The sequence below is a fragment of the Lichenostomus cassidix genome, chromosome 4, assembly GCF_008360975.1.
Source record: "Lichenostomus cassidix isolate B80296 chromosome 4, HeHo_3.0, whole genome shotgun sequence".
Classification (NCBI taxonomy): Eukaryota; Metazoa; Chordata; class Aves; order Passeriformes; family Meliphagidae; genus Lichenostomus; species Lichenostomus cassidix.
This window is the reverse complement of record NC_139484.1, coordinates 22,334,953-22,348,310: the sequence shown is the minus strand read 5'-3', so window position 1 is coordinate 22,348,310 and position 13,358 is coordinate 22,334,953. Positions and strand designations below refer to the sequence as shown.

The window sequence follows — 13,358 nt, the reverse complement described above, 5'->3', positions numbered from 1 at the left end:
TGACCTTTTGTAGAGTAACACAAAACTTGATCCAAGTCAAACAGGCTGGGATGCAATTTGTAATAATTACATGTTGTTGCACTGGAGCAATTTAAACTGGACTATACAGATCACTGTAACTACCCAGTGAGGGATTTCTAACTTAATTGCTCAAAGTTTGCTGAGGGCAAAATTATAAGTGATAGGTATTATATGACATAACAAAGGATCTAAAAATACCCAGGCTTATAGTGAATGCAAGAAAAAAAAAAAAAAAAAAGAAGACAGCAGAGTGGTCTGACGTAATCGAGCAGCAAAGAGCAACACTTGTACCCCAGAGACGCTTTAATTCTGGGCTGGAGTGCCTCGCTGTTGTGTTTTCCCCAAGCCAGTCACAACTGCATCTCTACATCTGAAATATTTGTTAAAACTATGTTTTAAAATTACTAGATAAAAATCTGTGCACTTGCAAAAAACATGCCGTCATAGGTAACTTGGTAAGGGGTTGCTTTAGTAGAAAATGGCAGTGACAGCTTTTGGGAGGCCTTCAACAAACGTGTTGTTCCCAGCTCAAAGCATGTTGCTTTAGATGCTGTGGGTTTACCATTCATGCAATTCTTAGGTTGCATGGAACGAGGAAAGGTTTCTTTACTTAGCACTTAGAGGTTAACTGTTGACTTGATAAAAGGCTGAATGTTCTGGAAATCACTGTTGCACCACCTGAATATGGAACCATTGAAATTTTAAGATTTTCCATTTTACTGCAGAGTGATGTCAATATCACACCCTTATTTTAATGTATTTACAGGTATTTAAAAACAGATTTACTTTCTGGAGCTGCTTTTTCTTCTCTGCTATCCTTGACTTGTAACAACAGCACATTAACTTCCTTCTGTGAAACACAGAACGACCAAACTGAAAGCCTGCCAATTAGCAAAACCCACGCTTGCTTTCACTTCTGTCAGCTTGAGAAGAGAACATGAAATACTCACTATATTTAGATTTCACAGTATCCACAGCATGAAGCAGTGGATCAACCCAAACTCACAAGCTAATTAATGTGTTTGTTCCCTATCAAATTCAACTCTCACCAGGCAAGTAAAAATAGTGACGACAAGTTTGCCTTCCAAGTGTGTCTGCAAATCAGGAGTAGCAACCTGCTCTTTCTTTTGTTATGTAAACAGCTCTGGACTGTGCCTTCCCAGCTGATATGCCTGCAAACACAGAGCAGACCCATCTGGGCAAAACAAGACCGCAGTATTGGAAAGGGGGGCACTGGTGTTAGAGACAAAGTCCAAGATGGACAGTTCTACATGGAAATCTGCTTTGAGGTGCTCCATCTGATCCTGTTCATCTGTACACATTTAACTGGAGAGAAACAGGCAGGCAGGCAGGGAAACACAGCGCTTAAAGCGGGATGAGGTGAGCGATTAGAACTGTAGTTTTACAGGCTGGCTGCTGCTCGGCAGATGGAAATTTTCCAGGCTGCCACAAGACAAGGGGGAAAAAAAAGGAAACCCGGAAGAAAGCGAAGGCATGCCTGCTGCCCCAGGGGATCCGACGTATGTGAAAAGGAATGTATAACTCCAAGTGCACTTGCTTCGCATGCCTTCCAAACGCCACGGATGTGGTTACGGACCGTGCGGTTCTGGATGTTACGCTCCTATTAAATCAGGTGCGTCGTTGGTTTGTTTGTTTTTTTAAATCCGTTACAATCTAATCTCGCCTCCCTGCCTGGACAGCGAGCTGCACACGGCCAGCAGCAATTTAAAGACGTCTCTGTTGCAGTTTACTCATCACGAATGAGCACAGGCCGCGGTTATTCTGTGCCCATCAAAGCCGAGCCGTGCGGCGGCAGCCCCTGCAGAACGCCGGCCGTGCCCAGCCCCGCTCCCTGCTATTGCCGGCCCTGCCGCGGCCCTTCCCGCCCAGCAGCGCCGGCGGCAGGAGAAAGGACCGCCGAGCGAGACGCTCCCGAGTGCGGCCCCGGCTGTCTCTCCCGTCCCTCGCCCCCGGCCCATGCCCCGGGCAGGCGGCCCTTACCTTCCCTCCTCCCGCGCCCGGGCCCGGCTAGCGCCTCAGCGGTGCGAGAGCGGCGCTTCCCCGGCCGAGGCTGCAGCGCGGCCCCGCCGCCACCGCCCGGCCCCGCCCGCCGAGCCCGCACGGCCAATCGGCCCCGCCGGCGGCCACCGCCCCGGCCGAGCCTCCCCTGCCGGGCCTGCCCTACAGAGCCTGCCCCTCCGCCCCTGCCGAGCCTCCCCTGCCGAGCCTGCCCCTCCGCCCCTGCCGAGCCTCCCCCGCCCCGCCCGCCCGGTCCGGTCAGCCCTCACACGGGCCTGGGTCTGGGCCAGCGGCGGGGGTCGCGGATGGCTGTGACCCTGCACAGCCCCCGGTGTCACAGAATCACAGAATCGCTTAGGTTGGAAAAGATCGCAGAGATCATCGCGTCCAAACCGTGACCGAGCACTGCCGTGTCAACCAGACGTGGCACTGAGTGGCACGGCCAGTCTTTCCTTAAACTCCTTCATCATCTCCCTGTACAGCCCGTTCCAATGTCTGATCACCCTTCTGTGGAGAAATTCTTCCTAATGTCCCAGAATCACGGAATGTACTGAGCTGGAAGGGATCCACAAGGATCATCGAGTTCAACTCCTGCCCCTGCACAGGTCCAGCCTAACCCTGCTCTGGCTCAGCTTTAGACCATGTCCTCTCGTCCTGTCGCTGCTTGCCGGGGAGAAGAGCCCAACCCTACCTGTCTACAGCCTCCCTTCAGGCCCTGCATTGGGCAGGTGGAAGCCAGGCTGTGCCTGCAGCTGCTGCCCACGGGCTGCCCAAGAGGCCTCTGGAAGCAGCAGGGATGCCCTTATGGAAAAATTACTCAAAAGATTTAATGTGCAGTTGTGTGTGCTGCTCCGAGGCAGCTGTGTCCATGAGAAAAGCCCTGCTGCCTCCTGACATGACCCATGTCCAATCAGGAGTTTAAAGGGATCATTTACTCCATGCTGTGCTACCAACAGTTTCTGACCTTTGATGCAATTTGGTAAATCAGATGGCTCTGATTACAAAAGCCTTTGAAACATGCTGTCCATTCCGCCTCGTGCGGTCTGCCAGAGTCCAGAGTACTTGAAAACAGACACGTGAAGAGGAAAATGAGAGCCAACACAATTTCCCTAGGAGCTTAAGGAGGTCACCATCAAGTTTATCCCAGATATTTTTGAGGTAAGGAAGCTTTTGTTTTGTTGGAGTGAGGTTTTTGGTTCCTGCAAACCCCAGCAATTTCTGTCCAGAAAAGCATCAATAAAACCTCTCAGAGCTTTTACAGTACAGCTCTACTTGTTGAAGAAGGGGTTAGGTGAGCATGGCAGCACCTACCAGATTGTACTGGTTTCAAGATGTGTGGTATCCTGCTCAGCATTTAGAACGATATTTGATCTTGTGAGTCTTTTGGGGATGGCAACAATGTCATCTGTCTCTGCAGGTTGTTCTCTAGTTCCCATTTGTCCTCACTGAGACAGGAAAAACAATGCTTTCCTGCCAACTCTCCTGGCATTGGGCAAAGAACAGCAGTTCTCCTGAGCACAAAGGCTTCATACAGGAGCTTATCCAAGCTAGCACAGTGATTTGCTGAGAACAAAACCAGCACATTATCTGTAAAGCAGGTATTGCTATTTACAGAGCTGCACCAGTGGGGTCTTCCCAGAAGTGTCAGGGTCCTACATGATATGGAGGCACTAGTGCTGGGAGACAATTTCTGCCCCATCGAGTTGGCAGTGAAAGGCCAGCATGGAAATGATAAATGTTTCATGTTGAGTTTTTATGTGCAGTGGAGCTACTCTTATCTTTTCAAGGCTTTGGAAGACAAGTGGGAGGCATCTGGAGAGGCAGCAAGAAAAAATGAGGCAATGAGTGTAAGAATAGCTTTGTGAGAAGGCAGCAGGCTTGAGACAAGGCCAGGGCACAATGGCAAGAACATGCAAAGGAACAGTCAGGGCACAGGGCAGGCAGGATGGGCTGCAGTGCAGCATTTGGTACTTTGACGGGCCTCTGACAGCACCTGGTGGATAGGAGGCAAAAAATTCAGGAACAGGAAAGGCAGGAACTTGTACTATGCAATATTTGGTTTTGACTGCAAACAGTTAATTTGGACTTTCCCCTCGCTTGTTATTTTCCCCTAAAGGATGAGTTAGTTTCCTAGATCCCAGCTCTCCTGACAAAGAATTTCTGCTCCTGCAAGGTTCTATCTCTCTCTTCTGTCTTACTGTCTCTGTTTTTGCTGCTTTGTCACGTTCCCGACCTTTTCCTTCCTTGCTGCCTATTCTCCTTTATTTTGTTCTCCTTTTCATTCATAATTTGCACATATTTTTCTGTGATAGTTTCTCTCCTGCTGCCTCTTCCCTTTTTCACTCATCTTTCTTTCCTGCATGCTTCCATCTTCAGATTCTAAACCCATAGTGACTGGGAAACAAACCAAACTCCCAGGAGCAGGGGCAGGTTGGTTGTCCATGTGCTGTCCTGACCAGCACTGTAACTGAACTCACAGCAGCTGGAATTCTTGCCTGGGGGGAAAAGATACACCCATTGTAATATCCATGTATCAGATCTCAGACCAAGCTATAGAAGCTTGACAAGCTTGTTCTGAACACTGTGCTCTTCTCACCAGCACATGATGTTAAAGGTGGGAGAATTTGCTTCCACATCATGCTTTCTATCCTCATAAAAGAAGAATTTTTCCTTCTGGTACGCTCCTGGCTAATTATCTGTCTGCACAATCTAGGTCTGCTAGCAGATCAGAAGAAACCAGGAAACATCCTGTAGCTGTGGTGAAAGGAAGTGGCCACTATTTTAACACCACCTTTCAAAAAACTGGCAACAGCTGTAATTTTTCACAGCACTGTTCAAAGGCAGCCCTTCAAAATCAGGTGAGCTGCTGTGGGAAAGGCCACCCCTGCCACGGCTGTTTGACTGCCTGTGCTTGTAGACAGCTCTGGATAGTCCAGCTGTCAGTGTGGATATTGGTGATGGGAAAAGAGCTGCAGGAAGCCTTCCTTGGATCAGGGGCCAAATTTAAGTTCAGGCCCTTGCCTGAGCTGTGCTGTAGGTATGCCCATGCCTGGCCTTGTATCTCGCTGATCCTGTGCTTCCCTGGCTGATGGATCTTCTGTCTTGACCTCAAACCTGGCTTGTCTCTATGGTCAGGCTTGGTGGTCCCTGGACTGCAGCTGACCCCTGTTGCTGTCCCCAGCTGGCCTGGCTCTCCTTGTTCAGGTGCCATGGAGCTGTCACTCAGGTCCCTGCCTGCCTCACCATCCCTCTTAGCCCCAGCCCTGGTGGAGCAGCCATACTTCTCCTTGTTGACAAGGACTACATGCAATCCTCAGGATGTGGGTGAAAACCAGCTTTCTTCTTTCAGGGAATTGTGCTTTTTGGCACTCTTGCCAGGTTTGCCCTTGCATAAGTAATCGTACTGTTAACACTGGAACATGACTAAGCAAGCTAATAGGCATTCTGTATAGAAACAAGAAATAAAAATGTGAAACCATATTGGTTTTGATGGTGCTCAAATGATGTGCAACACCTAATTCTCAAACTCGTGCTCTATATTTTTATGGGTGATGTGACAACCCTTTTGGGCTTAGACTTTAAGACATGGTAATCTTGTTTCCTCTGGTTATCTTACTCAAGTTTCTATCTCATTTGGAGCTCATGACAACACAGAGAGAGGGTGTTCTGAAACAGGAGGGCTGTGGTGTAACTTAAGCACATTCCCAGAACTGCCCAGATCAAGCTACTGGCTCTGAACCAGTTCTCACTGACAGGAAAAGCAGGAGTCAGATGTATTTCTGTTCCCTCAGAATTCCTCTAAATTCAGATGATGTGGCTTGCTTCTGTCCTGCTGAAGATGGAAAATAAACTCCTGTTCTAAACACTGTGCACTTTCTGGGAAGGTCAGATCAAGAGCATGCCTAGAGGATTGGCTGCAGTCATTAAAACCAAAGTCGGCTTTCTTTCCTTGGTGATCCCAGGTGTGGTGGGTTGACCTTGAGCAGCCACCAAGTGCCCGTGGAGCCACTGTCACTCTGCCTCCTCAGTGAGCAGTGCCAGCACTGCTCAGCAGTAGCCAAACCACTGCTGTGTTCTCAACACCACTCCAGCTACAAACACAAACCACAGCTCTGAGGGCTACTAGGAGGAAAGGTAACTAACCCAATACCCTGTGGTTTTGGAAAGTAAAAGAAACTGTGGCTGAATTGTTTATCCTGACACTTTAGATGGCTTTTGAGTATTCAAGCAGTTTATTTGGAAACAGAAAAGAAAATGTTTGGCTGAGCTTTTTGTGCTCCTGGTGCAGAATATGTCCTCTAAATGCAAGGAAAAGTGAGTTAGAACAGAATGTTCCTAACCCTTTGCACTGTGCCTTTGGCATTCTCCATTTACAGCATGTTAGCTGGGTAAATTGAAATCCTCCGTGAACTTTTCCAGCCTAAATCATTCTGTGATTCTATTGGGAATTATCATAAGTGAGAAGTTGTGATACTTCAAAATATGAGGATGATAACTTTGTATTAGGAATTTGCAGTTGGAAAATCTGATTTTTGGGATGGCTGCACAGTAGCACAGCTGATTTTTCTTCAGTGACATAGCTTCAGTTTTACAAGATAATATTCCAGATCAGAATTCAGTCATCTGCCTGCTGAGAAGAACCACGTGGCTATTTCTGCCTTAATGATTAAAGAATATTCCTAATGTTCTCTGAAAAGCTGTTTTAATTTGACAACAGGAAATTATTCTGGCTTTTGAATATGTGGCAAATATTTTAAAGCAGGCTTTTAAGTGGTTTCCTTAGCAACCACTCTTCTTTAGAGATCGACGCACGCTATTAAGTATCCTGCTGGATTCTGATCAACCTTGCAATATTAAAGGCACTTCTTTCCAGCACTGCCAGGTCATGCACAGCTCCTCACTGTCCAACAGCCCTGGAGCACAGAGGGAAGCTCGCTGCCTGCCAGGCTGTGCTCTAGACGAGCAAGGACACACCTCTTAGTGGTGAGCTGGCATAGGCATCCCGAGGGGTGGAGGAGCTGGCCGTGCTCACATTGGCTGCTCTATCCAGCAGCCCCGAGGAATGGGGGGTTTATTTCTCATTCATCTACCGCTCACTCCCCACCCCAAGAAAATGCTTGTGACTTGTGGTTCCCCTTTAAAAGAGATAGCAAGCACAGCTCTCAGCTGAGCAGCACAGCCTGCATTCGTTTTTTCTGTCTTACATCTCAAGCATTTAGGGCATCACATAATTTGTCTTCCAACCCCATATTCAGTATTTATGAACAACAGGAATGTAAAGCCATTAATGGCAGAGAATCCTGGAGGTGTCATTAGCATAAAGAACCTCTGCTCTTCTCCAAAGCTTTGTAGTTATGTATTTGTTCTGATTTGGATTGCCTTTTCTATTTGCTATGGACATCTGGGATTTAAGGCAGCTTTAGCAGAACTGAGCTGAGCATCTTAAAGAAAACAAATGCTGCTCAGGGGAAATGTGTTAAACACTGATCCTAATGGAGGGCATTTGCCTGGTGTTTGTGATCAGCCCTGTGAGAGCCTGATGGGATACCCCAGCAGTGCTGGGGTCTTTGGGGAAACACTTGGAAAACAGGGTTGGTAAAATGAGGTAATTGCTGACAAGCATCCTTTAACAGATTCTGATACTTGTGTTTCTTTAGGTAAGCCTGATGTGTAGGAGTAGCTTCTTGCTTGGCCATGCTTTTCTTTACAGAACTCTCAAGAGAAAGGCTTTTCTAGGATTGACACAGAAAATGAGAATGCTTTTATAAAGCAGTTGCTACTTTGTATCCATGGATTTGAAGGCAGAAATCAGCAGAAATCCCTCAAAGTAGAAATCATGCAGAAGACAACTCATGTGTGACCCAGTCTGTGGAACTGTTGTACTTACTAGCAGTTTTTATTTCTTGTTGCTGCTGTACTCATCTTTGCTTACCAGTTGTTAATCCAGCCATTGCCTGCTGTTATGGGAAGGGTTACTGCTTCATCCTAAGAGCAAATAAGAATAGGATAATAAGCATTCAGTGTTGTAAATCCATGCCACTTCTGTAACACCAAAACTGAAGCAATATTCAAACTAAATTATATGTTTGCAAAAAAACCAAAAAAGCACAGGGCCCACATAGAAAATGAAATCCTGGAGCATCATTTTGTAATGCAAACAATTTCATGAAATCATGTGTTTACCTGGGAACTTGCAGGTCCTGACCCAAACTGTATGGAAATTTCAGAGAACCCTCATGTTGACTTAGCATGGACTGCACTGGGTCCACAGGAACATAGATGCATTCAAAATCATGTCCAGCATTGAATAGAAGCCTCAGCTGTGTGTAATCTTTGGTTTTGGCATGACAGTGTCATGTAGAAACATGTTCTGTGTGTGATCTGTGCCTGCTTTGCCATCTACCTTCTGTACAGGCCCATTACAGGCACTGGGAATCTGAGGTGCTGTGATTTTGAGCTGGCAGAATATCTGCTGCTGTCATCTTCCTCCATTTCTGGTTATTTCAAAACTCAATGTTTGTGCTGATTGAATGACACAAATCTTATTGTCAGCATTTGAAGGAAAAGCCTGCTGAAATCTCAGGACAGCTCAATACAGGGAGAGGACAGAAGTAATATTTGCATTTAGCTTCATTCCCAGAGTGTAGATTTGATGGTTGCACTGTTAAATGTCACAAGGTACTTAATCCACTTGCACCTGAGCAGGACTAACTACCTAGGATGATATTTAGGAATGTTATTTGAATGTTTTCAAAACCAAGTGGATGGCAATTCAGAAGCCTGTTTTGAAAAGAATTGCACATATGATAGTAAGTATTGATGAAAACAAAAATGAAGAATGGCCTTAATTCTTGGCTTTGCTGTGACAGGAGGTGGCAGAGCCTACGTGTTTTTTGCCCCTGGCTAAGGGAATGCCAGTGATGATAATGATAATTTTGAGGAGGTAAGGATATCCTGGTTCAGTCTGTCACCTACTGTATTCTAACCCTGGGCAAGCCTGGCCCAGCTGTAGTCTGGACTGAATACTGAAAACACCAGAGATTATTCCATCAGTTGGGAAAACCTCAGTAAACAGAAGCATTCCCTCACAGGTTCTCACAGGTGCCAACTCCACGTGCCTTTAGTCTCTGCTCCTGGAGACTCTTGTGAGCTGTTCAGCTTTGCCTTTCAGGTGAGTAATTTTGCACAGTTGCACCTCTGCATGATTATGTTCCCTCTCTCTCATTTGGGGTTTCATGTTGCTCCCAGGCTGTATTTAAGTTCTCATCTTTTTCTACGCCACTGTGAAATGACTGTTTTTCCAATGTGGCTTGATCCATGTATTGAAATAAGCAAAAACATGTTTTATGCTTGGTGCCACAAAGAAGAAAAGCTTTTCCTGTAGCACAGAACCAGCATAAATGCTCCATAAGGCCACATTTAACTTTTGTTGTATCTCCCCCTTCTCTGGCCCCATTCCCTTCCTCCCTGTGATCATCATGCTCCAGCTATGGTTGGCCAGAGTTCTCCCTTGCACAGAGCACAGTGTGTTGCACAGAGCACAGTGTGTTGCCAACACTACTGTTGTTTGAGGATTTACAAGGTCTGTTTTTAAACACCATTGCGACAAACAAAAACAGGAGCACGTGCTGCTTCTGTGTTAACAGCTGTTAACCCTAAATCGCAGTGTGAACAGCCAATGAGATGCTAGAGTGCATCTTTTCCAAAATGCTGCTTTACACCTGGGCCCAAACTGTAGAGCTGGAGGGGAGGATCCTTCCCACATGCTATGTCCTTAAGCAGACCCTGGACAGCTGAGTAGGAGACAGCTGTTCTGCTAGACATCTCTGCAGGGGCTGAAAAGCAGTAATCCTGGCACACAGGAAACATGGAGAGACACAGGCCCTGGGTCTTCATTTCAGGGGAGCCAAAGGCAGCTGACCAGCTGTTAGGGTCAGCAATAATACCCCATGAAAGATGAGTGGAGTTGGCTGTTGTTTCTGCAAGATTTGTACCTCCTCTTCTCCACAGGCACCTTGTCTCTTTTTGCTTTCCCTCCACTTCCCACAGCAGTCATGACCTGTTTCTGTGTTCAGCATATTCTGAATTCTGCATGAGCCTTTGGAAAAGCAACACTTTAAGACTGTCTTTTAATTAATGTGTTTTAAATGGTTATTAAACATTGCTTATCACTTGTTGACCACATAGGAGCACTTGACCTTTGCATGAACTATGTTCAAAATGTTTGATAATCAAAGCCATGCAAAATATTCTCCTTTCTTAAAGATCTGACTATAAGCAACAGAAAGGAGATAAACAGGACTCCATTTGGCACGACCTGCACAGTAAAATGTCACTTAATGCAGTTTGTTACCTTCCATTCTACATCTTCTTTCAATGAAAGCTTTGATGCTCTAAGACTGGAATAAAGAAAAGGCACAGTGTCTAGTACAGTACAGTTACAGCAGCACCAGCAAATTTGATTTGTTTGCCTCACAGGGCAGGTAATGCACTTAAGTAATTGTGTAGCACAGCAAAGTCAAATTTCACAGACCTCAGTCTATGACAGTCAGAAATCAGTGAGCTGGCTGATTTCTGGCCCAGCTCCTTGTTGGGCACATTCCCAACATGTATAAATCTGGGAGGGTGAGTATCAGTTACAGATGGACAATCCAGCTGACAGGACAGACCTTCAGACTCTGGAGTCAAACACAATTAGCTGTGACACCTCTGACAGCTCTATGTCTGTGCATACAGCTCCATATCAACACCAAACGGGTTCAAGTGACTATAACAGCCAGTGTATGAAGGCACAAGCAGCTTTAACAAGTGTTACCAATATTATTTCCAATATTTTAGGACTCATCCATATACCTGAATCCAAGTTCTGGATTACTCTCTGACAAATCTAAAAGAGCATATTCTAGAAAGATGCAGTTAATAACCTGTGGAAAAGAAGCAGGTAAATATAACCTCCAGCAATATTTAATGATGATTTAATTTATAACTTGATAAAGATTTAATTGTCTGACACCAAGAAATCTGTGTGTCATGCTGCACAGGTGTTTATCGGGAATGAGTATATTGCTATGGAGATTTTGAGGTAAGTAAATAAAACCTATTTGGTTTTATTTGCAGCATTGTTTGGCGAAGATGTGGCCTTTTGACTGTGTCTCTCGTGGGTGCTAAAGGAAAAGGATTGGTTATGACATTGTGGTCAGGGGACCTCTTTGTACCTTCTTTTAATAACTGGGGCCTCTCATAGAACCAGGCTGTGCTGGTTTTGGCTGGGTATAGTTAATTTTCTTCACAGTGGCTGGCATGGGCTGTGTTTTGGATTTGTGCTGGAAACAGTGTTTATAACACAGGGATGTTTTTGTTATTGCTGAGCAGGGCTCACACAGAGCCAAGGCCTTTCCTGCCTCTCACCCCACCCCAGAAGTGAGGGGGCTGGGGATGCACAAGGAGCTGGGAGGGGACACAGCTGGGACAGCTGACCCTGACTGACAAAAGGGATATCCTGTAACACATGGAGTCATGCTCAGCATGCAAAGGTGAGGGGAAAAGGAGGAAGGGAGGGACATTCAGAGTGATTGCATTTGTCTTCCCAAGGCACCTGCTCTCCTGGGGGTGGCTGAGCACCTGCCTTCCTATGGGAAGCAGTGACTGAATTCCTAGTTTCACTTTGCTTATGTGTGGAGCTCTTGCTTCACCTAAACTGTCTTTATCTTAATCCATGAGTTTTTTAACTTTTCTGATTCTCTGCCCCTTTTACCAGGGAAGAGGAGTGAGTGAGTGAATGACTTTGTGGGACTGAATTGCCGGCTGGGGTTAAACCATGACACAGAATTACAAATGCAGGACCACAGCAGCTTTTCATCACATGCCTTCCTACTGAAATGCTCATATTCATCTTGGGCAACATCAAAAGCTGGGGGTGAGATGGCAGGTGAGCTGCAATGCTTTGCTAATGCCCTTTCCCCAAATCATTGCATGGGCAACAATCTGTCTCCCCACAGAAGCTATCCTCCCTTGTGCCTGTGTCTGTACAGAGCAGTCATCACCTGCTCCACTGGAAATGCAATATATTTGTAAATGCATTGCTCACTGACAAAATCACTTTTGTGTCTTGCTGCTCATCATCAGAACCAGCTCTGAAATCAGCAGTCCTCCTGAGACGTGCATCTGCTCATCTGCTTCCCTCATTCCCAAAGAGCATCCAAAGGGCACATTAAATATAACCTTGGACTCTAGTACAGAAATCACGAGACACGACCTTCATGCCAAAGAAGAAGCATTGCAATTCCTATTGCACTGGTTTGAAAAGACTCTGTAAATGCCAGCTCCCTGAAGAAGAGCACAAAGCACGAGTACCAGCCAAGTCCTGCTGAGACTCTGCAGCCTGTAGGTGACAGATGAGATCTTTGTTGTTGTGTCCTGTGTCTGGCCAGGGCTGTGCTCTCCCCCATCAGCAGCTCTCATAGGGATTGTCTGTACAGTGTCACAGGAGCCAACAGTTGGAAAACCCATTTTAAATTCCCTGCTCCAGTTTGGTCTCTGAGGGAAACCCGCAGGGTGGTGCCTGCAGGCAGGAGCTGTTCAGGTATCTATCTGGGTTCCCAGGATATCCCACTCTCAGCAAACTCTGCCATGGCAAAACCTGTGCATCAGGTCTCCATCTGTGCATGGGAAAAAAGTTCTGGCAGAAATGGGAATTTTTCAGCTCCTTAGATGGGAAAGAGACCAAGATGGTAACCGTAAGTTGATTTAAGTATCTCAGAGTAATTACCACGTAAGAACTGCCTTCAACACTGTAACGCTTGGTCTGCCTTGCTGAAGGAATGGAATAGTTTGAAGGGTGCTTTGCTGCAGAGTTTCCCCAGCATGCCAGGGCAAACTTTCTCAGTGTCTTGTTAACGTGGGACAAAAAGCAGCATCTTTCCTCCTCAGAGACCAGGCTGTATGCATTTGTCTTTATTTCCCTCAATGCTGTCCAGCAAAAGTACCTGTAGTGTACTTGAGCCATGTGACCACTGTGAAACCTGTGCGTCAAGGAACTTTCTTTTTTTTTCCGTCCAATCTTGGCCTTGGGAGTTTTTCCTGCCCGGAGGGGGCGATGCAACAGCGTCAGCTGTGATTGAACGCCCCGCGCTGGGGTGCTGGAAGGAGCTCCCCGCGTCAGTTCTCCGCAATAGCGCAGTTCTCCAAGCGGGATGAGTGCAGGGCGATCCGGAGGCTGTGGATCCCGGGGATGCGGTGGGTGCAGGGCGATCCGGAGGCTGTGGATCTCAGGGATGCGGTGGGTGCAGGGCGATCCGGAGGCTGTGGATCTCAGGGAT

At 46.6% G+C, this 13,358-nt stretch overlaps 1 protein-coding gene and 1 long non-coding RNA gene across 5 annotated transcripts in view; one reads left to right on the top strand and one right to left on the bottom strand.

Moving 5' to 3' along the window:
• PPM1K (protein phosphatase, Mg2+/Mn2+ dependent 1K) overlaps positions 1-867 on the bottom strand; it is an 18,046-nt gene extending 17,179 nt beyond the window's left edge. Inside the window, exon 1 of the mRNA XM_085058237.1 lies at positions 786-867. Within this exon, the coding sequence (XP_084914363.1) occupies positions 786-861 (76 nt within the window). The 5' untranslated portion in view covers positions 862-867. The remainder of the gene's footprint in view (positions 1-785) is intronic.
• LOC146438020 (uncharacterized) lies at positions 867-13,358 on the top strand. 4 transcript variants are annotated; one of them, XR_014851643.1, is made up of 4 exons: positions 867-1,654; positions 4,754-4,898; positions 9,142-11,122; positions 12,166-13,358. It is a non-coding gene; the product is annotated as an uncharacterized LOC146438020 (long non-coding RNA). The 4 variants fall into 4 exon arrangements; XR_014851640.1 differs by having other exon boundaries at positions 9,142-11,573; XR_014851641.1 differs by lacking the exon at positions 867-1,654 and adding an exon at positions 2,267-3,198 and having other exon boundaries at positions 9,142-11,573.